The sequence below is a fragment of the Oncorhynchus tshawytscha genome, linkage group LG32 (assembly GCF_018296145.1).
Source record: "Oncorhynchus tshawytscha isolate Ot180627B linkage group LG32, Otsh_v2.0, whole genome shotgun sequence".
Classification (NCBI taxonomy): Eukaryota; Metazoa; Chordata; class Actinopteri; order Salmoniformes; family Salmonidae; genus Oncorhynchus; species Oncorhynchus tshawytscha.
This window is the reverse complement of record NC_056460.1, coordinates 5,511,838-5,537,462: the sequence shown is the minus strand read 5'-3', so window position 1 is coordinate 5,537,462 and position 25,625 is coordinate 5,511,838. Positions and strand designations below refer to the sequence as shown.

At 40.8% G+C, this 25,625-nt stretch overlaps 1 protein-coding gene across 1 annotated transcript; it reads right to left on the bottom strand.

The window, feature by feature from the left end:
- Nucleotides 1-20,239: 20,239 nt before the first annotated feature.
- Nucleotides 20,240-24,949, bottom strand: LOC112230159 (VIP peptides-like). The gene is made up of 7 exons (XM_024396349.2): nucleotides 24,755-24,949; nucleotides 24,465-24,574; nucleotides 23,934-24,032; nucleotides 22,947-23,051; nucleotides 21,474-21,605; nucleotides 21,214-21,319; nucleotides 20,240-20,898 (listed from the first exon to the last, which is right to left on the bottom strand). The coding sequence occupies exons 1-7, from the start codon at nucleotides 24,758-24,760 to the stop codon at nucleotides 20,890-20,892; spliced, it is 567 nt and encodes a 188-aa protein (XP_024252117.1). The 5' UTR covers nucleotides 24,761-24,949; the 3' UTR covers nucleotides 20,240-20,889.
- Between the last annotated feature and the right edge of the window lie 676 nt (nucleotides 24,950-25,625).

Genomic DNA, 25,625 nt, shown 5'->3' with positions numbered 1-25,625 from the left:
AAGTATGTTCCAACCCCCGACTATCTGCTCAAGAAATAAACAATGTGTCGCGGCTGAAACCAGTTCATGATCCCTCCTGTAGAATATCAACAGTGTGACTGAAGGTGATCTTTGGTTTAGGGATCTACTTTCGTAGTTTAAAAAAAATGGTATTTAAAAAGTTTTTATTGCTACGGCATGTTAATCCATTTTAAGGACTTACATAAAGTGTCTTGGTTTTCATGATTTTCCAATTCATAAAGTGAATTGAAATTCATGAAATCCATTAAAAAAACTCCAAAACTCATATGCTATGAAAGTGACTGGTCATTCGACATGCTAAAGACAGCTGAATAAACCGTAATTTTTTTAATAATTGGGCCGTTCCACAAAATGAGTCCCCTTTGATTTTGTAGTAGAAATTGTGCACCAATATTGAATTTTAAAACCTTGTTATATGCAATGAAGTTCATTTTAATATATACAGTGCCTTCGAGTAAATATTCAGACGCCTGGAATTTTTCCACATTTTGTTACGTTACAGCCTTATTCTGAAATGGATTAAAGAAAATAAAAAATATTCAGCAATGTACCGAAAATACTCCATAATGACAAAAAGAAAACAGGTTTTTAGAAATGTTTGCAAATGTATTACATATAAAAAATACAGAAATACCTTATTTAGCTAAGTATTCAGACCTTTTGCTATGGGACTTGAAATTGAGATCAGGTACATCTTGTTTCCATTGATCATCCTTGAGATGTTTGTACAACTTGATTGACCTGTGGTAAATTCGATTGATTAGACATGATTTGGAAAGGCACACACCTGTCTATATAAGGTCCTACAGTTGACAGTGCATGCCAGAGCAAAAAACAAGCCATGAGGTTGAAGGAATTGTTCCCCTGAGACGGCGGAAGACATAACCCTTAATCGGTCAGGTCTGTACAGCTCCAAGACAGGATTGTGTCGAGGCACAGATCTGGGAAAGAGTGCCAAAATAATTCTGCAGCATTGAAGGTCCCCAAGAAAACAGTAGCCTCCATCATTCTTAAACAGAAGACATTTGGAACCACCATTTGGTTGCTGATAATGGGCCTCTGTATGCCTATGTAGATATTCCATTTAAAAAATCAACCGCTTCCAGCTGCAATAGTCATTTACAATATTAACAATGTCTACACTGTATTTCTGATCAATTTGATGTTATTTTAATGGACAAAAAAATGTGCTTTTCTTTAAAAATGCACTCAAAATGGCTGCTTAATAAACATTTTAAAAAGCTCATTAAAAGCTCTTACTTTCCAAACATCAGCTATATCAATATTGTGTCACTAAACAATTATGTGTCATTATGTACCAAGATGGCATAGCAGTTCAGACGTCTTTTGTCCTCGTCTTGTCGTGTCCTGTATATATTTACAACTTTTTTCACATACATTTTATTTTTATTTTCCATCAACTCATCTTCAAAACACTCTCCTGCAACCCGCCTCACCAATTTATATTTATAAAAAAGTATTATTTACCTCAAATCTGTAATCCTCCAAGAAGCTAGCCAGAAACTCCAAAAAGCTAGACTGAAACTAGCCAGAAGCTAGCCAGGACCTAGCCAGAAGCTAGCCCAGAAGCTAATCCAGAAGCTAGTTCAGAAGCTAGTTCAGAAGCTAGTTAGCTTCTTTACTGGCAAATCGTTAGTATTCAGCTAACCACGGTTTGTGGTCATCAGCTATCCTTTAGCTCGAAAATCTATCGCCAGTTTTGTACGGCGCAGCACCAATTTTTCTCTCCATGTCCCTGGATTTCAACTGCTCTCTGGACATTCATACCCGGATCTCACAGCTAGCTAGCTGCTATCCGTGTGACTATCGGCTTTTGTCGATTCCGGAGCAAACATCAATTATTCCGGAGCTAGCCAGCTCCGTCAATGTATTATTTACCTCCAAATCTGGAGCTAGCCAGAAACTCACTCCTGAGTTCCATCAATCACTCCTGGGCTGCAGTCACCTATCCGGACCCGTTTTACTGCCTACGCGGAGCCCCACCGGGCCTTCACAACTGGACTGCCGACGTTATCTACCCGAAGGAGATCCGGCTGGCTCCTCCATCGCAACGTTACCTGAACACCCATCTGCGGCCTGCTAACCGTTAGCTGTCTTACCGGCTGCTATCTGAATAGACAATCGGACAATTTATTTATTATTATTATGTTTTCTTCTTGGGACTCTATAACTATATCTATTGTTTTTATTTTTGTTGTTGTTGTGTGATTTGGATTAATCCCCTCTACCACACGGAACCCCACTAATCTACTGACGGAACGCAAGAGGTGGCTAACAACAGACCTCCATCCTATGCTAGCTTGCTACCGATGGCCTGGCTAGCTGTCTAAATCGCCGTGACCCCCAACCAACCTCTCCACTCACTGGACCCTTTTGATCACTCGACTAAGCATGCCTCTCCTTAATGTCAATATGTCTTGTCCATTGCTGTTCTGGTTAGTGTTTATTGGCTTATTTCACTGTAGAGCCTCTAGTCCTGCTCACTATACCTTATCCAACATATTAGTTCCACCACCCACACATGCAATGACATCTCCTGGTTTCAATGAAGTTTCTAGAGACAATATCTCTCTCTTCATCACTCAATACCTAGGTTTAACTCCACTGTATTCACATCCTACCATACCTTTGTCTGTACATTATACCTTGATGCTATTTTATCGCCCCCAGAAACCTCCTTTTACTCTCTGTTCCAGACGTTCTAGACGACCAATTCTTATTGCTTTTAGCCGCACCCTTATTCTACTCCTCCTATGTTCCTCTGGCGATGTAGAGGTGAATCCAGGCCCTGCAGTGCCTAGCTCCACTCCTATTCCCCAGGCGCTCTCTTTTGACGACTTCTGTAACCGTAATAGCCTTGGTTTCATGCATGTTAACATTAGAAGCCTCCTCCCTAAGTTTGTTCTATTCACTGCTTTAGCACACTCTGCCAACCCGGATGTTCTAGCTGTGTCTGAATCCTGGCTTAGGAAGACCACCAAAAATTCTGAAATTTTAATTCCAAACTACAACATTTTCAGACAAGATAGAACTGCCAAAGGGGGCGGTGTTGCAATCTACTGCAAAGATAGCCTGCAGAGTTCTGTCCTACTCTCCAGGTCTGTACCCAAACAATTTGAACTTCTACTTTTAAAAATCCACCTCTCTAAAAACAAGTCTCTCACCGTTGCCGCCTGCTATAGACCACACTCTGCACCGAGCTGTGCTCTGGACACCATATGTGAACTGATTGCCCCCCATCTATCTTCAGAGCTCGTGCTGCTAGGCGACCTAAACTGGAACATGCTTAACACCCCAGCCATCCTACAATCTAAACTTGATGCCCTCAATCTCACACAAATTATCAATGAACCTACCAGGTACCTCCCCAAAGCCTTAAACACAGGCACCCTCATAGATATCATCCTAACCAACTTCCCCTCTAAATACACCTCTGCTGTCTTCAACCAAGATATCAGCGATCACTGCCTCATTGCCTGCATCCGTAATGGGTCAGCGGTCAAACGACCTCCACTCATCACTGTAAAACGCTCCCTGAAACACTTCAGCGAGCAGGCCTTTCTAATCAACCTGGCCGGGGTATCCTGGAAGGATATTGATCTCATCCCGTCAGTAGAGGATGCCTGGATATTTTTTTTAAATGCCTTCCTAACCATCTTAAATAAACATGCCCCATTCAAGAAATTTAGAACCAGGAACAGATATAGCCCTTGGTTCTCCCCAGACCTGACTGCCCTTAACCAACACAAAAACATCCTATGGCGTTCTGCATTAGCATCGAACAGCCCCCGTGATATGCAGCTGTTCAGGGAAGCTAGAAACCATTATACACAGGCAGTTAGAAAAGCAAAGGCTAGCTTTTTCAAGCAGAAATTTGCTTCCTGCAACACTAACTCAAAAAGGTTCTGGGACACTGTAAAGTCCATGGAGAATAAGAACACCTCCTCCCAGCTACCCACTGCACTGAAGATAGGAAACACTGTCACCACTGATAAATCCACCATAATTGAGAATTTCAATAAGCATTTTTCTACGGCTGGCCATGCTTTCCACCTGGCTACTCCTACCCCGGTCAACAGCACTGCACCCCCAACAGCAACTCGCCCAAGCCTTCCCCATTTCTCCTTCTCCCAAATCCATTCAGCTGATGTTCTGAAAGAGCTGCAAAATCTAGACCCCTACAAATCAGCCGGGCTAGACAATCTGGACCCTTTCTTTCTAAAATGATCTGCCGAAATTGTTGCCACCCCTATTACTAGCCTGTTCAACCTCTCTTTCGTGTCGTCTGAGATTCCCAAAGATTGGAAAGCAGCTGCGGTCATCCCCCTCTTCAAAGGGGGGGACACTCTTGACCGAAACTGCTACAGACCTATATCTATCCTACCATGCCTTTCTAAGGTCTTCGAAAGCCAAGTCAACAAACAGATTACCGACCATTTCGAATCTCACCATACCTTCTCTGCTATGCAATCTGGTTTCAGAGCTGGTCATGGGTGCACCTCAGCCACGCTCAAGGTCCTAAACGATATCTTAACCGCCATCGATAAGAAACATTACTGTGCAGCCGTATTCATTGATCTGGCCAAGGCTTTCGACTCTGTCAATCACCACATCCTCATCGGCAGACTCGACAGCCTTGGTTTCTCAAATGATTGCCTCGCCTGGTTCACCAACTACTTCTCTGATAGAGTTCAGTGTGTCAAATCGGAGGGTCTGCTGTCCGGACCTCTGGCAGTCTCTATGGGGGTGCCACAGGGTTCAATTCTTGGACCGACTCTCTTCTCTGTATACATCAATGAGGTCGCTCTTGCTGCTGGTGAGTCTCTGATCCACCTCTACGCAGACGACACCATTCTGTATACTTCCGGCCCTTCTTTGGACACTGTTAACAACCCTCCAGGCAAGCTTCAATGCCATACAACTCTCCTTCCGTGGCCTCCAATTGCTCTTAAATACAAGTAAAACTAAATGCATGCTCTTCAACCGATCGCTACCTGTACCTACCCGCCTGTCCAACATCACTACTCTGGACGGCTCTGACCTAGAATACGTGGACAACTACAAATACCTAGGTGTCTGGTTAGACTGTAAACTCTCCTTCCAGACCCATATCAAACATCTCCAATCCAAAGTTAAATCTAGAATTGGCTTCCTATTTCGCAACAAAGCATCCTTCACTCATGCTGCCAAACATACCCTTGTAAAACTGACCATCCTACCAATCCTCGACTTCGGCGATGTCATTTACAAAATAGCCTCCAATACCCTACTCAACAAATTGGATGCAGTCTATCACAGTGCAATCCATTTTGTCACCAATGCCCCATATACTACCCACCATTGCGACCTGTACGCTCTCGTTGGCTGGCCCTCGCTTCATACTCGTCGCCAAACCCACTGGCTCCATGTCATCTACAAGACCCTGCTAGGTAAAGTCCCCCCTTATCTCAGCTCGCTGGTCACCATAGCATCTCCCACCTGTAGCACACGCTCCAGCAGGTATATCTCTCTAATCACCCCCAAAACCAATTCTTTCTTTGGCCGCCTCTCCTTCCAGTTCTCTGCTGCCAATGACTGGAACGAACTACAAAAATCTCTGAAACTGGAAACACTTATCTCCCTCACTAGCTTTAAGCACCAACTGTCAGAGCAGCTCACAGATTACTGCACCTGTACATAGCCCACCTATAATTTAGTCCAAACAACTACCCCTTTCCCAACTGTATTTTATTTATTTATTTATTTTGCTCCTTTGCACCCCATTATTTTTATTTCTACTTTGCACATTCTTCCATTGCAAAACTACCATTCCAGTGTTTTACTTGCTATATTGTATTTACTTTGCCACCATGGCCTTTTTGCCTTTACCTCCCTTCTCACCTCATTTCCTCACATTGTATATAGACTTGTTTATACTGTATTATTGACTGTATGTTTGTTTTACTCCATGTGTAACTCTGTGTTGTTGTATCTGTCGAACTGCTTTGCTTTATCTTGGCCAGGTCGCAATTGTAAATGAGAACTTGTTCTCAACTTGCCTACCTGGTTAAATAAAGGTAAAATAAAAAATAAATAAATAAAATTATAGGGTGATCAGACAAGTCTTAAAAACCTCCAGTATTTTGATGTTTGGATGAAAAACGTACCCATATTAAACTGCCTATTTCTCAGTCCCAGAATCTAGAATATGCATATAATTAGGATAGACATTAGGATAGAAAACACTCTAAAGTTTCCAAAACTGTCAAAATATTGTCTGTGAGTATAACAGAACTTGTATTGCAGGTGAAAACCTGAGGAAAATCAAACCAGGAAGTGGCCTCTATTTTGAAAGCTCCATGTTCCATAGCCTGCCTTCGCTCCATTTAAAGGGATATCAACCAGATTCCTTTTCCTATCTCTTCCCCATGGTGTGAACAGTCTTTAGACATAGTTTCAGGCCTTTATTTTGAAAAATGAGCGAGAAAGATCACATCGCGTCATTGTATGGCTGGGTGTCAGCAGCACTTTGTATGCGCAACAGCTTGGTGCAGCCATTTTCTCTCTCTCTCCTATTGAAGAAGCTACATTCCCGGTTGATATATTATCGATTATATATTGTAAAAACAACCTGAGGATTGATTATAAAAAACATTTGAAACGTTTCTACGAACATTACGGATACTATTTGGAATTTTCGTCTGCGATGTCGTGACCGCTCGAGCCTGTTGATTTCTGAACATAACGTGCCAACCAAATGGAGGTATTTTGGATATAAAAATAATCTTTATGGAACAAAAGGAACATTTATTGTGTAACCTGGAGTCTCGTGAGTGCAAACATCCAAAGATCATCAAAGGTAAGCGATTTAATTTATTGCTTTTCTGACTTTCGTGACCAATCTACTAGGCTGCTAGCTGTTTGTAATATTTTTCCTGCTGAGAGAGATGTCCTTACATAAACACTTGGAATGCTTTCGCTGAAAAGCTTTATTGAAATCTGACACGCCAGGTGGATTAACAACAAGCCAAGCTGTGTTTTGCTATATTGCACTTGTGATTTCATGAAAATTAAATATTTTTAGTGATTTAAATTGAATTTGGCGCTCTGCAATTCAGCGGTGGTTGACGAAAATGATCCCGCTAATGGGATGGGTGCATCAAGAAGTTTTAAGTATTGTTGGCAAAAATGTAATTTATGGCAGAAGAAAAGCTTTATCTTGTTGTATACAACATGTTGCCATATTTTTTATTCTTGCTTTAGCTCTCTGTCAAAGTCTACTAATGTGCAATCATTCATTTTAAAAAATCCATATAGATATCAGCTGCAATTAAACGATATTCAACAATGTATGCTGTGTATATTTATATTTATACTATCCGTCACAATAACAGGTGACAATAATGACACATTTTGAGATCAGAGAGATGTTCCACCACATAAACAAACAATGGCAGTGAAGGAAAAGTTGCTGAAACATGCAGAATGGAGCTAATTGTCAATATTATTGATCATTGCTGGTCTGAAAAATGTGTTCACATGGTGTGAGAAAAGCTAAACGGTCTAGTTGTGCTTTACTTTGTATTTTTTTCTAAGATGGGTGTTGGAGTGTGTGGTCTTTCTAAAAATGACAAACTGATGAAAGATTATGACTCTAAGTGAGACAAATTATTTTCTTAAAAGTAAATCAACTTAAGGAAAAGAGTAAATACTTACTTGCAATTGTCTGTCAGAACTATGTTCTACGGCAAGCGATGTCTCAACCGCTGAAGTTCAAAGACCAATAGGGCCTTATCTGAAATGATCTGTGTTCAATGGGAGTGGTAAAAAAGACCGCAACCTCCTTAATGATTAATGATGGAAATACTTTACAATACTTTATATTTAATCTACCTAGTATGGGATAAATAGAATAGCCCCAAAATTGCAAGCTTCAAGCTAAATCAAATCCACCTCATACATAAATATTGGAAATTGTTTAAAATATTTAACCAGGTCGACTAGGGACTCTTATACTGCATGTCATGCAATCACTAAAACATTCCATTTAACATCTGTCACTCTTTCTCAGTAACCTCACTTTGTTTTGTCAAATCCTTATTGATGTCAACAATACATGATTTAAATTAAAGTCAAAGTTGTTGCCCAATATGCTGGGAAAATGAATCACATGACCACTTTCCTGCCTTTAATTTTTGTCCTAAAAGCGCAGGGGGTGTCAATGACAACAAGGCTAAGAAACCAAGAGTTAGCTCGTTGAATTAGTCGTAACAGGAAAAACTGTCGCATTGTTGTATACTAGGAGATCAGCTGGTGGGCCCATTGCCAAATGTGGAGATAGGGTTTGTCATTTTTTTTGTCAACTTCTCAATGACAGGCATCTGTTTTACCCAAGAACTCGCAAGTTCATGGATCCCATCATTGTGAGGAAAATAATGTTACGCTAAGGTGGCACTATCGTGTCGATTCATGGCAGTTAAAATGCTTTTGAATAGATGCTGGATGCTAAATAACAAACTATTTGGATGGAACAGTCTGTGGACCCCATGCAGAGTAGCTGCTGCTTCAGTAACAGCTAATGGGGATCCTAATAAAATACTAAATACTAAACTTCCTAGATAAGTCGAATATATGCTAAAACTAGTCCTTGTTTACATTAAAATAGCAGACTATTAACTGATAACTAATAAGTTAATTATCAAAGTTCAGGAGACAATTTGTAAGATCTCCTGATAATCAGCTACTGAGAGTGATTAGGTGGAGGTTTCAGAAACAATGTTCATGTACCCACCCAGTTAGCCAAATTATGGACTATGAAATAACGTTTATTTTTAGTTCTTTGTAAAAATTGAAAATACTTATACTGTATTTTTTGGAAATGCATTGTTTCTATGCCTAAATTTGAGCATTTCTTCACTTATATTTATGTCAATGAAGTAGGCCTTATGTCACCTTCAAAAGTTTTATTTTATTTTTATTTTATTTTAAAAAGGAAAACAGACGGAAATTAAGATGCAGGATAGAATATTTTTTATTATTGCTCCCACCTGTTAGCCTTATCAAAAAAGTACAAATAGAAACATATTTTTAAAAGATTGTTCCAATAAGTGAGATGTTAAGAATCAACGATACATTTTACGTAAATCTGTAGTGACAGACGGAATTTCAAGCGTAAGCCATCCCTGTGAGCTGGTATGGTATAACATACTTTTATAGGTTAGTGACTATGTCGATGTTAGGTAATGTGGGAGTTTTTGAAAAGGGGATTTATAAATGAACCGAATGCAATGATTCAACGTCAACAGGCTTTGCCCCCTCCAACCTGCGTGGCCTTGATCCTGCCATCTCCGACCGCCTTGCCATTCGGTGTAATGTGGCTGTCCCTCTAACCAAGCTGCGGCCCATCTATCCTAGGAAACAGGTTTCAAACACACAACAGCCCCAATCCTCTTCTGAGGAGCTTGTGTTTCCAAATTACATACTTCTCTCCTCCAGCCTTGACTCTGTTGCCCCTTTGAAAAAACTAGGACTCTCTCCTCCTCCTTATCTGCTCCCTGGTTTACCCTTGAGCTGTGTTCTTTGAAGTCCACTGATTGACAACTGGAGAAGCTCTATAATAAATCTGCTCTCAGGTCACTGAAGTGGGTTCACCTAGGGGTCATGAAAGGTGCTGTACCAAATGTTTGATGTATTATAATAATTGATTATGCTTATGTTGTATTAATAGAAGGGGAGGGGTTATAAGACCCTCCCCCACTACATGTATAGGGTTCTAGACCACAGATTAACAATATATATATGCATTATAAGGTTTAATATTGTTCCACAGTACTTTTATAGGCTCTCTACCTCTTATGAAGAAACTGTCTGAGAAATGTGTGACTGTGAAGAACTCTGCAGGGGAGTGTAAGAGATAAGAGATTAGTCAGACATTCCACTATAAATCAACTTGGACATTTACTGCTAAGCTTCTAGATAGCTATATAAACAAGAGTTTTAGTGTTGAGTAGGCAGGGTTTTGCTCTCAGGAGTAGAATATAATAGGCACGTAGGCAGTAGGCAGTGACATCACTAGGGCTGGACTTCGGGTTTAATAAAATAACTTGCAACCTTTACTTTGATGCAGAACTTACTCGGAAACATGCGTTATGTTCCTGTTGTCAACTTCTGTCTGCAATTGCATTAATAAAGATTTTTGAAAGATTTAATTAAAGATATTGTCATAATGCTAATTTCACCAATGAGCCAATGATTGACAAGGAACAAGGAAAACGAACCCCGACATCACTCAGAGGCTCTCTCTGGCAAAATCAGTCTACTATTCCAACCTCATCAATAACAGCCAAGGAAATCCTAGATCCCTTTTCTCGACCATCAACAGACTACTTCGACCCCTAGATTTATCCCCCCCACTGACTCTCTTAACATTAGGGGGCGCTATTAACATTTTTGGATGAAAAATGTTCCCGTTTTAAACAAGATATTTTGTCACGAAAAGATGCTCGACTATGCATATAATTGACAGCTTTGGATAGAAAACACTCTGACGTTTCCAAAACTGCAAAGATATTGTCTGTGAGTGCAACAGAACTGATACAGATACAGGTGAAACCCAGATCAGCATTTAACACCATAGTACCCTCCAAACTCGTCATCAAGCTCGAGACCCTGGGTCTCGACCCCGCCCTGTGCAACTGGGTACTGGACTTCCTGACGGACCGCCCCCAGGTGGTGAGGGTAGGTAACAACATCTCCACCCCGCTGATCCTCAACAGTGGGGCCCCACAAGGGTGCGTTCTGAGCCCTCTCCTGTACTCCCTGTTCACCCAGGACTGCGTGGCCACGCACGCCTCCAACTCAATCATCAAGTTTGCGGACGACACAACAGTGGTAGGCTTGATTACCAACAACGACGAGACGGCCTACAGGGAGGAGGTGAGGGCCCTCGGAGTGTGGTGTCAGGAAAATAACCTCACACTCAACGTCAACAAAACTAAGGAGATGATTGTGGACTTCAGGAAACAGCAGAGGGAACACCCCCCTATCCACATCGATGGAACAGTAGTGGAGGGGGTAGTAAGTTTTAAGTTCCTCGGCGTACACATCACAGACAAACTGAATTGGTCCACCCACACAGACAGCATCGTGAAGAAGGCGCAGCAGCGCCTCTTCAACCTCAGGAGGCTGAAGAAATTCGGCTTGTCACCAAAAGCACTCACAAACTTCTACAGATGCACAATCGAGAGCATCCTGTCGGGCTGTATCACCACCTGGTACCACAACTGCTCCGCCCACAACCGTAAGGCTCTCCAGAGGGTAGTGAGGTCTGCACAACGCATCACCGGGGGCAAACTACCTGCCCTCCAGGACACCTACACCACCCGATGTCACAGGAAGGCCATAAAGATCATCAAGGACAACAACCACCCGAGCCACTGCCTGTTCACCCCGCTATCATCCAGAAGGCGAGGTCAGTACAGGTGCATCAAAGCTGGGACCGAGAGACTGAAAAACAGCTTCTATCTCAAGGCCATCAGACTGTTAAACAGCCACCACTAACATTGAGTGGCTGCTGCCAACACACTGACTCAACTCCAGCCACTTTAATAATGGGAATTGATGGGAATTGATGTAAAATATATCACTAGCCACTTTAAACAATGCTACTTAATATAATGTTTACATACCCTACATTATTTATCTCATATGTATACGTATATACTGTACTCTATATCATCTACTGCATCTTTATGTAATACATGTATCACTAGCCACTTTAAACTATGCCACTTTGTTTACATACTCATCTCATATGTATATACTGTACTCGATACCATCTACTGATTCTTGCCTATGCCGCTCTGTACCATCACTCATTCATATCTTTATGTACATATTCTTTATCCCTTTACACCTATGTGTATAAGGTAGTAGTTTTGGAATTGTTAGCTAGATTACTCGTTGGTTATTACTTCATTGTCGGAAGTAGAAGCACAAGCATTTCGCTACACTCGCATTAACATCTGCTAACCATGTGTATGTGACAAATAAAATTTGATTTGATTTGATTTAAAAATTCAACCAGGAAGTGCTGCATTTTTTGAAACCGCCTCATGCCAATGATTCCTTATATGGCTGTGAATGAGCTACGAATGAGCTCACGTTTTCCACGTATTCCCCAAGGTGTCTACAGCATTGTGACGTCTTTTTACACATTTCCATTGAAGAATAGCCATAAGGGACCATATATAGCAAGTGGTGTCTCCCGCAGAAAATCTTGCGTAAAATACTGAGGTAGCCATTTTTCCAATCTTATGAGAAACCAATTGCCTCGACGGATATATTATCGAATATATATGTCAAAAACACCTTGAGGATGGATCCTAAACAACGTTTGCCGTGTTTCTGTCCATATTATGGAGTTAATTCTGAAAAAAGTTTGGCGTTGTAGTGGTTTCATTTTCCCGTCGATTTCTCAGCCAAGCATGATGAACAAACGGGAGCTATTTCGCCTACAAAAATAATCTTTTTGGAAAAAAGGAACATTTGCTATCTAACTGGGAGTCTCCTGAGTGAAAGCATCCGAAGTTCTTCAAAGGTAAATGATTTAATTTGGTTGCCTTTCTTATTTTCGTGAAAATGTTGCCTGCTGCCAGCAGAGCCTAGCATAGCATTATGCCATGATAAACTTACACAAATGCTTGCATATTTTGAAAATCTGAGATGACAGTGTTGTTAACAAAAGGCTAAGCTTGTGTTTGAATATATTTCATTCATTTCATTTGCGATTTTCATGAATAGGAAAAGTTTCTAGGGGTATTTATGTCTGCTGCGTTATGCTAATTCATTTGAGGCTATGATTACGATCCCGGATCCGGGATTGCTAGTTTCAAGTTAAGCTTTGCAATATGTTTCTGGACTTCTTTCAGTCAAAATGTAATCCTTCTAGCAGCAGCTTCAGCCATCCCCCACCCTGCCCCCCGAACAGGTTCTGGCTAACACTACCCACACAGCCTGGTGTTTCTCTGCCTTCTCTCCTGTTAATGTGGCCCACATCACAGAGTTGGTCACCAGATCCAAATCCTCCACCTGTCCACTGGATCCCATGCCCACGTCTCTGGCAAAGGCCTTCCCTGTACCCTCATGATGGACATGATGAATTATTCCCTCTTGATTGGAAATGTACCTCCTGCACTCAAAATGGCTGCTGTTATACCCATCCTGAAGAATCAAGGAATGGACCCGGATAGCTTGAACAACTGCCAGCCTATTACCAACTACCCGTTTCTAGCCAAAATCCAGGAGCGAGCAGTCGCCACACAACTACAGCGTCACTTAACCAACCATAACATGTACAAACCTCTTCAATCAGGGTTCCTGGGACAAGCACAGCATAGACTACACCTGTACAAGTAATCAACAACCTCCTCATTGCCACTGACTCTCGCCACTTCAATATCTTCATCCTCCTTGACCTCTCTACTGCACTTGACACTGTCTGCCACAGCATCCTCCACGACCCCATGGAAATTGTCCTGGGCATCACCGGATCGCCATTCAACTGGTTCTGGTCATAACTGGCTGACCGAAAGCAGTATGTGTCCTTTTGAGACTCCAAATACCCCCCAGCTCCTGTCAACCAAGGCATGCCTCAAGGTTCCGTACTTGGACCCCTGCTGTTCATCATATACAGTTGAAGTCGGAAGTTTACATACACTTAGGTTGGAGTCATTAAAACTTGTTTTTCAACAACGCCACAAATGTATTGTTAACAAACTATAGTTTTGGAAAGTCGGTTAGGACATTACATTGAACATGACACAAGTAAGTTTTCCAACAATTGTTTACAGACAGATTATTTCACTTATAATTCACTGTATCACAATTCCAGTGGGTCAGAAGTTTACATACACTAAGTTAACTGTGCCTTTAGACAGCTTGGAAAATTCCAGAAAATGATGTCATGGCGTTAGAAGCTTCTGATAGGCTAATTGACATAATTTGAGTCAATTGGAGGTGTACCTGTGGATGTATCTCAAGGCCTACCTTCAAACTCAGTGCCTCTTTGCGTGACATCATAGGGAAATCAAAAGAAATCAGCCTCAGAACCTCAGAAAAAACAGTTTGCAACTGCACATGGGGACAAATATCGTACTTTTTGGAGAAATGTCTTCTGGTCTGATGAAACAAAAATAGAACTGTTTGTCCATATTGACCATCGTTATGTTTGGAGGAAAAAGGGCGATGCTTGCAAGCCGGAGAACGCCATCTTAACCGTGAAGCACGGGGGTGGCAGCATCATGTTGTGGGGGTGCTTGCTGCAGGAGGGACTGGCTAACTTCACAAAAAAATATGATTTCCCGAGGAAGGAAAATTATGTGGATATATTGAAGCAACATTTCAAGAAATCAGTCAGGAAGATAATAGGAAATGGTCGCAAATGAGTCTTCCAAATGGACAATGACCCCAAGTATACTTCCAAAGTTGTGGCAAAATGGCTTAAGGACAACAAAGTCAAGGTATTGGAGAGGCCATCACAAAGCCCTGTGCTCAATATGTTAGAGGAATTTAACTCCTATATGTTCATTAACCAATTCAATTAAAACACTCTGTCCGTTTCTAAGAATTTGTAAGATGCTTATTTGCATAAAATGGACAGAGACCAGTCTCAAAATTAATCAGTAGCGTTTATTTTCCAAGAGCTCTCCTCATAATACCATGTACATTGGTTTATATACCTCACATTTCGTCATAAATGTCTCTCCTCCACTCAGATACAATGGCAATATAGTTCACAAGCCTTCCAACATTGTCTGCCACATGTTAAACAGTCAGTACCTGGTGTGGCCACCGTACTGCAGTGCATCTCCTCCTCATGGACTGCACCAGATTTGCCAGTTCTTGCTGTGAGATGTTACCCCACTCTTCCACCAAGGCACCTGCAAGTTCCCAGAAATTTCTGGGGGGAATGGCCCTGGCCCTCACCCTCCGATCCAACAGGTCCCAGATGTGCTCAATGGGATTGAGATCCGGGCTCTTCGCTGGACATGGAGGAACACTGACGTTTCTGTCTTGCAGGAAATCACGCACAGAACGAGCAGTATGGCTGGTGGCATTGTCATGCTGGAGGGTCATGTCAGGATGAGCCTGCAGGAAGGGTACAACATGACAGAGGAGGATGTCTTCCCTGTAACGCACAGCATTGAGATTGCCTGCAATGACAACAAGCTCAGTCTGATGATGCTGTGACACACCACCCCAGACCACGACGGACCCTCCACCTCCAAATCGAACCCGCTCCAGAGTACAGGCCTCGGTGTAATGCTCATTCCTTCAACAATAAACGCAAATCCAACCATCACCCCTGTTGAGACAAAACCGCGACTCGTCGTCAGCACTTTTTGCCAGTCCTGTCTGGTCCAGCGACGGTGGCGTTGTGCCCATGGGCATTGTGCCCACCCGTGAAGGGAATGCATCACGCCAATCAATTTAACCCACTTGGTGGGAATTGTTATCGCTAAAATATTGAATAGATCTAGGCCTAACTAAGCCTATAAGTACTGTGTGAAGTGATAATAATTACACTTCAGTGCTTAAACTAAAAGACGATTGATTGATGACACTTCATTTGAAGCCAACAACAGGTACATGTATGAAGTAATGCACTAATACAACTACTATCGTTGCCCAAGATGTAAACCCCACTCAAGGAAAATTCCACCCCAAAACTATCTTTTGGTATTTGTTTCATAAGACCATTGTTGATATAGTCCCAAAAAAGTTTTCCATGTCAGCAATCAAGTTTTCATGATACAGATACAGTGCCTTGCGAAAGTATTCGGCCCCCTTGAACTTAGCGACCTTTTGCCACATTTCAGGCTTCAAACATAAAGATATAAAACTGTATTTTTTTGTGAAGAATCAACAACAAGTGGGACACAATCATGAAGTGGAACGACATTTATTGGATATTTCAAACTTTTTTAACAAATCAAAAACTGAAAAATTGGGCGTGCAAGAGAGTTCTCATCTGTATTATTCGTAGCCGTCTATTTACCTCCACAAAGCAAAGCTGGCACTAAGACCGCTCTCAACCAACTCTATAAGGCCATAAGCAAAGAAGAAAATGCTCACCGAGAAGCGGCACTCCTAGTGGCCGGGGACTTTAATGCAGGCAAGCTTAAATCGGTTTTACCACATTTTTACCAGCATGTCAACCAGGGGGGAAAAATCCTTGACCACCTTTATTCCACACAGAGAGATGCACATAAAGCTCTCCCCCGCCCTCCATTTGGCAAATCTGACCAGATTTCTAATTCTCCTGATGCCTGCTTACAAGCAAAATCTAAAGCAGGTAGTACCAGTGACCCGCTCAATACGGAAGTGGTCAGATGACGCGGATGCTACACTACAGGACTGTTTTGCAAGCACAGACTGGAATATGTTCCGAGATTCATCCAATTGCATTGAGGAATACACCACCTCAGTCATTGGCTTCATCAATAAGTGCATCGATGACGTCGTCCCCACAGTGACTGTACGTACATATCCCAACCAGAAGCCATAGATTACAGGCAACATCTGCATTGAGCTAAAAGAGCTGCCGCTTTCAAGGAGCGGGAGACTAATCCGGACGCTTATAAGAAATCCCGCTAGCCATCAGACGAACCATCAAACAAGCAAAGCGTCAATACAGGATTAAGATTGAATCCTACTACACCGGCTTTGACGCTCGTTGGATGTGGCAGGGCTTGAAAACTATTATGGACTACAAAGGGAAATCCAGACGCGAGCTGCCCAGTGACGCGAGCCTACCAGACGAGCTAAATACCTTTTATGCTCACTTTGAGACAAGCAACACTGAAGCATGCACGAGAGCACCAGCTGTTCTGGATGACTGTGTGATAATGCTCTCGGTAGCCGATGTGAACAAAACCTTTAAACAAGTCAACATTCACAAACCCGCTGTGCCAGACGGATTCCCAAGACAAGTACTCAAAGCATGAGCGGACCAAACTGTCAAGTGTCTTCACAGATATTTCAACCTCTCCCTGACCGAGTCTATAATACCTACATGTTTCAAGCAGACCACCATAGTCCCTGGTAAATGAAGGTAACCTGCCTAAATAATTACCGCCCCGTGGCACTCACGTCGGTAGCCATGGAGTGTTTTGAAAGGCTGGTAATGGCTCACATCAACAGCATCCTCCAGGACACCCTAGACCCACTCCAATTCATAAAATTTGGCACCGGACAATTTACCCCAATTTACCTACGCTGTTTGTTTGTTACCTATGCATAGTCACTTCGCCCCCACATACATGTACAGATTACTTCAACTAGTCTGTACCCCTGCACGCTGGCTCGGTACCGGTGCCTCCTGTATAAAGCCTCGTTATTGTTCTTCTTATTGTGTTACTTTTTATTATTACTTTTTATTTTAGCCTACTTGGTAAATATTTTCTTCTTCTTCAACTACACTGTTGGTTAAGGACTTGTAAGTAAGAATTTCACGGTAAAGTCTACACTTGTTGTATTCGGCGCATGTGGCAAATAAAGTTTGATTTGATTTGAATTACATTGTAGGAAGCTACAATCTATCCACAATATTAAAGCTGATCTACACCCTTATATATAAATATATTATCTTTCACAAATGCTAAATATACACTTACTGTACAGTGTTTTAGAAGGCTTTCTCACAGTTACAGCTAATCGTATTTTCAGTGACAACACGTTATTGGTGGCCTTCTTCCCTTACACACAGGTGTTCAGAGCACCCTAGATAGTTAATTAGCACAGGTGGTCCCTCCATCTTCTGTCTGTCTTCTGTAAACATGCACTTTAACATGGAGATATGGCCGTGTGGGAACACTAACCCCTAACCCAATAAAAGGTGTGTATCAATTTAACCTTTTGTTTTTTGAAAATTATTTCTTGCTGATATGAAAGATAACGTCCTTATACTTTCAAAACGTACTACAAGCCATCCGTGTTAATGTTCAGGCCAAGCGTAGGGCTCTTAACAAAACTGCCCTCTACAGAAGATATCTTTGTCCAATGACTCTTCTGTGTAATGGAATGGAACTAAGAGTCATGATCAAAGGCTCCTACTAACGTTACTGCTACTGATACCACTGCTACTAGGGAGTAATAATAATAACAATAGTAATAATTATCTTGTTTATGCAGCAGTTCAAAGTGCTTTACAAGCTAAAAAGGAACTTGTAATAGGTTTGAACCCAAATAATACATTACCCATAAAGGCGTGTTGCGGCATGGCGGCAACTTTAAAACCAGACCAGTTTCAAAAAAAAAAAAACAATGATAAGAGACACATTATAATGTTTTGCCATTCGATACATCTTTAATATTACAACTGTTGACATTACCTACAACGTGGCTTAACCTCTTCTTTATTTTGTAAGTAAGAGGAAGTAGTAGTCACTAGTGCACACTTTATTTTCAGTTGTCCTGCTTTTGGTCGTACTGCATTTGCTTGTTTAACATTAGTGAATGAATGCGGACCATTGAATAGGCTTTTTTATTCCGCAATCTGGGCAACCTGGGTTGTTGGTTTGTACAATCTGTATCATGTGAGTGAATGCTTGTGCAACAATCTCTCACCATTGAATGGGTGATACAAGATAGCATTTATGGAAACTTCTGCCTTCTCTAAGGCTGACAGCGAGCCTTCAATAAAACTTGTGGGCCAATAGCGAGCAGTAGTTTTCCCAAGGCCTAGCTAGCTAGCTGTACGCTAGTTTACAGCAGCTGCAGCAGGTTTTATTGAAGAGGATGTTGTCCCTAATTTGTTAGCTTTGCCCAATTCAAGATGAACTTTCAAATGATTATGCGTGTGAAACATTGTGGCATTTGAACTTTAGATCACCGGTTACTTTATGTGATGAAGGTGAAAAATATGTTTGCAATGGGAAGTAATAATTGTACATGAATGTCCAAGAAGATGTCCAAGTATATGTTTTACAAAAAAGTGTGCTCTCCTACAGTATACCACATCACATGGAGTGTGCTGAATATTAAGGTCACCATCCTTTCAGCATCATGAGCCTGTCACACACATCCTTTGATGGGTCACGGTTGTCGCTTTTGGTGATTGTGTGATAGAGATGGCATTAGGCATCCCGTCAGTTCAACGTCTAGTTTTGATTTATATTCGGTTGAGTTGTCAAAAAATGTGAATTCAACATGAAATCTCCCAAAAAAATCACGGCATTGGATTTAGGTTCAAAGTTGTGTAAAAAAAAAAAGAAAAAAAAAGGAAATGCCCTTATGTTGATGAATTTTGCAAATCCAATTATTTATCCACGGTGATTCAACGCCATCACATATATTTTTAAATGCTGTGTAAACAATGTTGATTCAACTAGTTTTTGCCCAATGTGGTGGCTCAGGCTTGTTTGATTCAGTTGGGTGCATTAAGTGATGCTAATTCTTTGTTATGTTTCTAGATTTTTTGTTTAGTACAATGTGTTGGAAGGTTATTTTCCCCACAGGTCCAATAGCCACGGTTTGCCACTGACCAATACAGTGACAAGAGTTTGTAACCCTTTAATAACAAATCTAACCCTTTATTTCTGAGAGTGTTAAACGGAAAACTTGTGGCAAACAGATCTTTAAATCTGGATGTCCCAAATAATCACTATCTATGCTTTTAAATTGATGCAGTGCACTTCTCATATGGACTACCTATAGGCCAAGCCTGCTTGTTGTCAAACCCTGGGTCTTTTTACTCCTCCATGTTGTGCCAACCACCATGTCCTGGGCACCACATCTCAGCCCACCATCACAAAATGTCAGTGTGCTGCTCAGTGATATATATGACCCTCTTCCAGGAATGTGAATCATTCAGTGGAATGCTGTGACACACTAATGCCATTTTGGTGACTTATCCCGCCAGCCTTGCCCTGGACCAAATTCTGAATATAATCATGTTGACACTTGTGTTCTGTTTGGTCGCCAGAATTCACATAAGAACAAATGATAAAAACCAGGGCCCTAGGGGTGACCTGATGCTAGATCAACACTCCTAGTCTGAGACCTGTTACCAGTGGCGAGCGGGGACAGAAATCCTCATGCAGGCCAGTCAAATGATTTCAATGCAGCCAGGGTATAATAACATTTAACATTGTTATTACCGGGAAATCCCATGGGGTTGCAGTTTTGGGGGGGGAAATCCAAAGGAAGCAGAAAGGGGTGAATATTGACAGTATTTATTGACACTTAAAAACAAACATCCATATTATTATTATTTTTCTTTCAATAACAATAGACTATTCTGATGTTGCCATATAATAAATAAATCAGCAGTGCCACCTACTAAGAGTTTTAGTCTGTATCATCCTCACTAAAAATGTTTTCAAGCTCCTCTCCTTAACTTCTTTCTGTGCTCAAGTCTATTGGGTGCTGAAATGTCTGAACACAGCCATCTCCGTTATTATCTCAATGCATTAGGAATGTCTGTAGTTTCACACATTGCAACGCTGACAAGTAAATACACAATACTGGATACATGAATCAAATGTAATGCATGTAACACATTATTTGGCATATGTACTATATATTATAATACTGGTGAATGCATCTAAACAACATTGCAAATCTCCAGTGTACTGGCCAAAGATAATGCTTTTACTGTCATATCATTTAGGATGCGTTGAGTTTGCAATACTCCCACGACGATGTATACATGTTTTGTGATTATCACTCAGCTACACAGCTATTTCATGAAATGTACCGGCGAGGCAAACTAACGATTTAAAACAAAAAAATGACATGACATATAATAATGGTCAAAATGTACATTTTGTCTGGCTTTGCCGTTCGGTTCACTTTAGAAGATATTCCTTAGAGGGTCTGAAAAAAAGGAACAGAAATGTTGCGTCATAATATAAAAACACAATAGCATGATGTGTGTATGATGTCAGCCTGTCTCCCTTGTGTCCGAAAAAAATCACTGAGAAATTGGGGACCACATCAACTGAGTATCATATTATTAATAATTAATGAATATTTAAAGTACATCAACTGAGGCTAATACAGTGTACAGTATCTTAAAATACCAATAACTCACAATTGTTTTGTTAGAAATTAGCATAAAAACGTTGTACTGTACATCAGTTAAAAACGCATGAAACTAGCATGCTAATATCCAAGCAGGACCTACTGTACCAATGAAAGACTATTGAGGAGTTCATGAATTGAGATGTCATCATTGGTTTGCTGTGAGGAAGGCTCGCTCCTAATGGATAATTCTGGAATAGTAGGTTCCTCCAAGCTAGAATTCAAAAAGTAAACCATCAGTATTAAATTTGTTTTGGAGAACAAATGAGTTTTAATAGACATTGGACATACATTCAAGCTTTATACACTGTTTAAATTATATTGTCCAGTCTTTTATGTTAAAAAACTAGGCCTGTCCTGGTTCCTACCTCCTCTTGTTTGACAGCGCTGATTTCAAGTATTTCTTGATGGCCATCTGTTTTCCGTAGTGGCTGTAGTTGTCTGAAAACACAGCGTCTGAGTTGTGTTTTACTGGAAACTGGTCCTCCATGAGGTCATTACTACAGATGAAAATATAATTAGAAAACAAAAAATGATTACAATAAGATCTGCTCAAAGCAAGTTTTACTTGTTCACTGGTTTACGTATTGTTGTACCATGATATACAAGACCTTGTGAATTGTTGAAACATTTATACCATGGCATTATTGAATACTAGTTTCTGATTGACTTGAAGAGCATTATAGAGTGTGCATTATTTCTCAGTAATGCATGACAATAACCAACGGCTGTGAATTATTTCTTGGAGGGTGCACTAATAATTCAGATGGAACTGTTAACAGGCATTTGCTGCAGATTATGGTCTGTGCTGTAGCTGACAGAATGATGCCAAGTGGCGAAACCAACATTCTGACGTGTTCCATCTTTCAGCTGATATTTCAAGCCAAATTGAAAACACTACTGGCATTGTTGAATTACAATTGTGTAAACAGTTAGCTAGTGGTTTGGTGGTTTGGTTCGTCACCAAGTCTATTTGTTCTGTTACTACACTTTACTGTAGCTGTAGTAGTAAACTTCCTAGCAACTTCAGTGAATGTTGAACACATTTCTACCGGCAAATTTGCATGTGTGTGTGTGTGTTCAATTATAATCGCAATATGGTCATGATAATCAACTCGGGGCTCTATGTGTTCTCTGAAAATATGCAACCGTGCGGAAGTTTGGTGCCACTTCTGACCGGGCAGTACGGACCTGCACAGGGGTCTCTGCCATATTCGTGGAGATTCCAATCCATAAGGGACTCAAATTGTTCAGTTTAAGGGGAACTGCAACTTGGGCATGATCACAAGGACCAACCGATGGTCACTCCACAGGAATAATTTCCCCCCAAAGGCCCTTCTGAATGACTACTGGGAGATTTGAGGCAGCACTAGATCATTTTTTTGGAAAAACCATGGCATGGATGCTAAAAACACAAACAGGGAATCTTCAACATTAATATAACATTGAGTTACTCCCCATTGTAAACGTTCTTTAATCCATATCATGTTGCAGTAATAAGAGAAATGTGGCAATATAAGTGAGATATAACTTTTGACGATGGCAGTCAAGCTAAACTGTAGTGGTATTACATCGGTAGAGTGATTCAATCGCCAGGATGAACTGGCAGGATCGCAAATGCGACATTGTTGTGACAAACTTCTATGAACTTCTCAGCTGTAAAACTTCAATTCACACCATTGGTGTTTATTTCGGTCAACCTACCTTAGACGCCCCGGCGTCCCTATTTGTACCTTACCGTACTGATTGACTACATAGTGAATGTTAGAAATAGAGGTATAGACCAAGATAAATTAGAGTCCCTCAGAGCACAATTTATGGTTACCATATGAAAGTTGTACCTGACTCGCTTTGCAATCAAGGATTCAAGGTAGTCCTTGGCCGAAAGCTGACCTAAAAGTTTGCTGTAGCCACTTGTGAAGAGACCATCTGCATGTCTTGTTGGTCTAAAAAAAGATTAATAAAATGCGTTATTGATTCATCAGATTCAGGACAAATGATGTTAAGTGACAACAGTTACATCAATTAACTTTTGATTGATGCAGACAGGATGTCAAGAGCAGATTATTCAGCAAAATGTCATAGTCACAAAGTATTCATTGCTGGTGACGGGCACTTCAGGACGTTTGACATTTACTGCTAAGAACTTTAGCCTCAAATATGTTGGTGGACCCTGATGTTTTTGATTTATTTCACCTTTATTTAACCAGGTAGGCTAGTTGAGAATAGCAGTGTGAGCAGACAACACAGAGTTACACATGGAGTAAACAATTAACAAGTCAATAACACAGTAGAAAACAAAGGGGGAGTCTATATACAATGTGTGCAAAAGGCATGAGGAGGTAGGCGAATAATTACAATTTTGCAGATTAACACTGGAGTGATAAATGATCAGATGGTCATGTACAGGTAGAGATATTGGTGTGCAAAAGAGCAGAAAAGTAAATAAATAAAAACAGTATGGGGATGAGGTAGGTGAAAATGGGTGGGCTATTTACCAATAGACTATGTACAGCTGCAGCGATCGGTTAGCTGCTCAGATAGCTGATGTTTGAAGTTGGTGAGGGAGATAAAAGTCTCCAACTTCAGCAATTGTGAGGTCAATGTTGCCTTATTATTATCATTGGCTAACAACACAACACATTTGATTTTTTATTGTAATACAGACTTGGCCCATCAGAAAACAGATGTCAACAGATACCTGTATGACAGAAGTGCATTAAAATCCATAGGAGGAACCAATTTCATTCGATTCTGTGCTGAGAAACATAAGTGAGGGACTGATTTCATCACAAACCATTTTGTAACTAAGTGAATGTGACCATTACCTTGCAATTATATCATAGAGAAGTTTAAGGGTTTCCATGTCATTTATTGACAGACTCTGCTCCCAGTCACCCTTCCCATCTGTCTCAACAGTCCCTGACCTATAGAACGGAAGCAATAAGTGAGTCCATCATCATATCAAATTCAATACACGTAATTGACCAATGACATTATTTAATTTCTCAATTGCTACATAGTCGGATTCACCAAATGTTTTATGTGAAAACGTTTTTCTTTTGAGTTTCTTCTTCAAAGTCCCCTTCGGATGGCAGAGATGAATCTTAACATACAGTATATTTAATACACACCAACAGTTTCCAATCAGAATCATGTAGCAAGACCAGAATCATTTAAACATGGTTTTAGTACCGGCAGTCAGATAGCCTGTTTATGATAACCATGTAACCATATAGTAAATGTGTCTGTATCTATCAGCGATTGTAACAAGATGCTTTTCAAGTCAGCTTTTCTTTAAATTATCAGTAAGAGTATCTCAAAACAGAAGTCAGAACAAAATCATAAAATATCGTTACCTGACTGAGTATGCGGCGACAGCAGGTAGACTCATGGTTCTGGTACACAGCATACTGCATAGTGCCATCAAAAAAAGTCGATGAAAGCTGTTCGTCTGTGCCATAACGCTCTGCACATGCAGAGACAGAATAATAGCATTGTATTTTTTCTCCTTCTTAGTCACCATTGGGACAATTACTATATCATTACTGTTAAGATTAACATTTTAACTAAATGAAATAAAAATACGCCGTCTTGTATTTCCTTAAGTAAATCAGGTTGTATATATTGCACAATGCAATAGACTCACATGCATCAACAATCACCGTGCGTCGGCTGGGCTGCTGTCCACGGTGCTGAAAGGAAAGTTTCTGTATTATTCAAGCCGTGGTTTGGATCTGGTAAAATGAACCACCAACTTTCACTGACTCTGTATCTATTATTTCCTTGCTTTCTAAGTATGGAACGCAATCACAGTAGTGACGATACGTCATCGTAACAATTCCCAATGCGCTCGTCACAGGCTTATTAAGAACGGACAGTCCGGACTTCGTGGTTGGCCCTGACATCACCTGCCAAAAAGGTCAGATTATTACAGAAGGCAGGGCTAAATGTGATATGATGATGATGATGGCCCTTCTGATATTAGTATTGTCAAATTTCATTCTGTTTAATTGTCTTCAAAATTTTCCATAATGGAGCCCACTGGGCACACACTGATTGAATCAACGTTCTTTCCACGTAATTTCAATGAAGTGATGTTGAACCAACGTGGAATAGACATTGTCTGTGTCCAGTGGGAGGCTTATTGTTGCACTGAGTGTACAAAACATTAGGAACACCTTCTTACTATTGCGTCGGTGCATGGATTCTACAAGGTGTCGAAAGCATTCCACAGTGATGATGGCCCATGTTGACTCCAATGCTTCCCACAGTTGTGTCAAGTTGGCTGAATGTCGTTTGGGTGGTGGACCATTCTTGATAAACACTGGAAACTCAGACAGAGAGGGATACAGTTCAATCTTTGTCCAAAAATGGATGGATTGTGGTTAAAAAAGCAGATAAAGCTGGCAATACAGTAGTGTGGAGTAAAGACAAATATGTGACAGAAGCCTACCATCAATTAGACAATGATGAATTCTACCAATCTTTTACCTTCAACCCTTCAGAGGACCTAAAAA

Excerpts from the sequence above, each read along its gene's own strand:
- LOC112230159 (XM_024396349.2), bottom strand. Across the intron at positions 24,033-24,464 it reads GTCGCCGCATACTCAGTCAG|GTCAGGGACTGTTGAGACAG; the intron begins GTAACGATATTT and ends TCCGTTCTATAG. Across the intron at positions 21,320-21,473 it reads GCGCTGTCAAACAAGAGGAG|CTTGGAGGAACCTACTATTC; the intron begins GTAGGAACCAGG and ends TTTGAATTCTAG.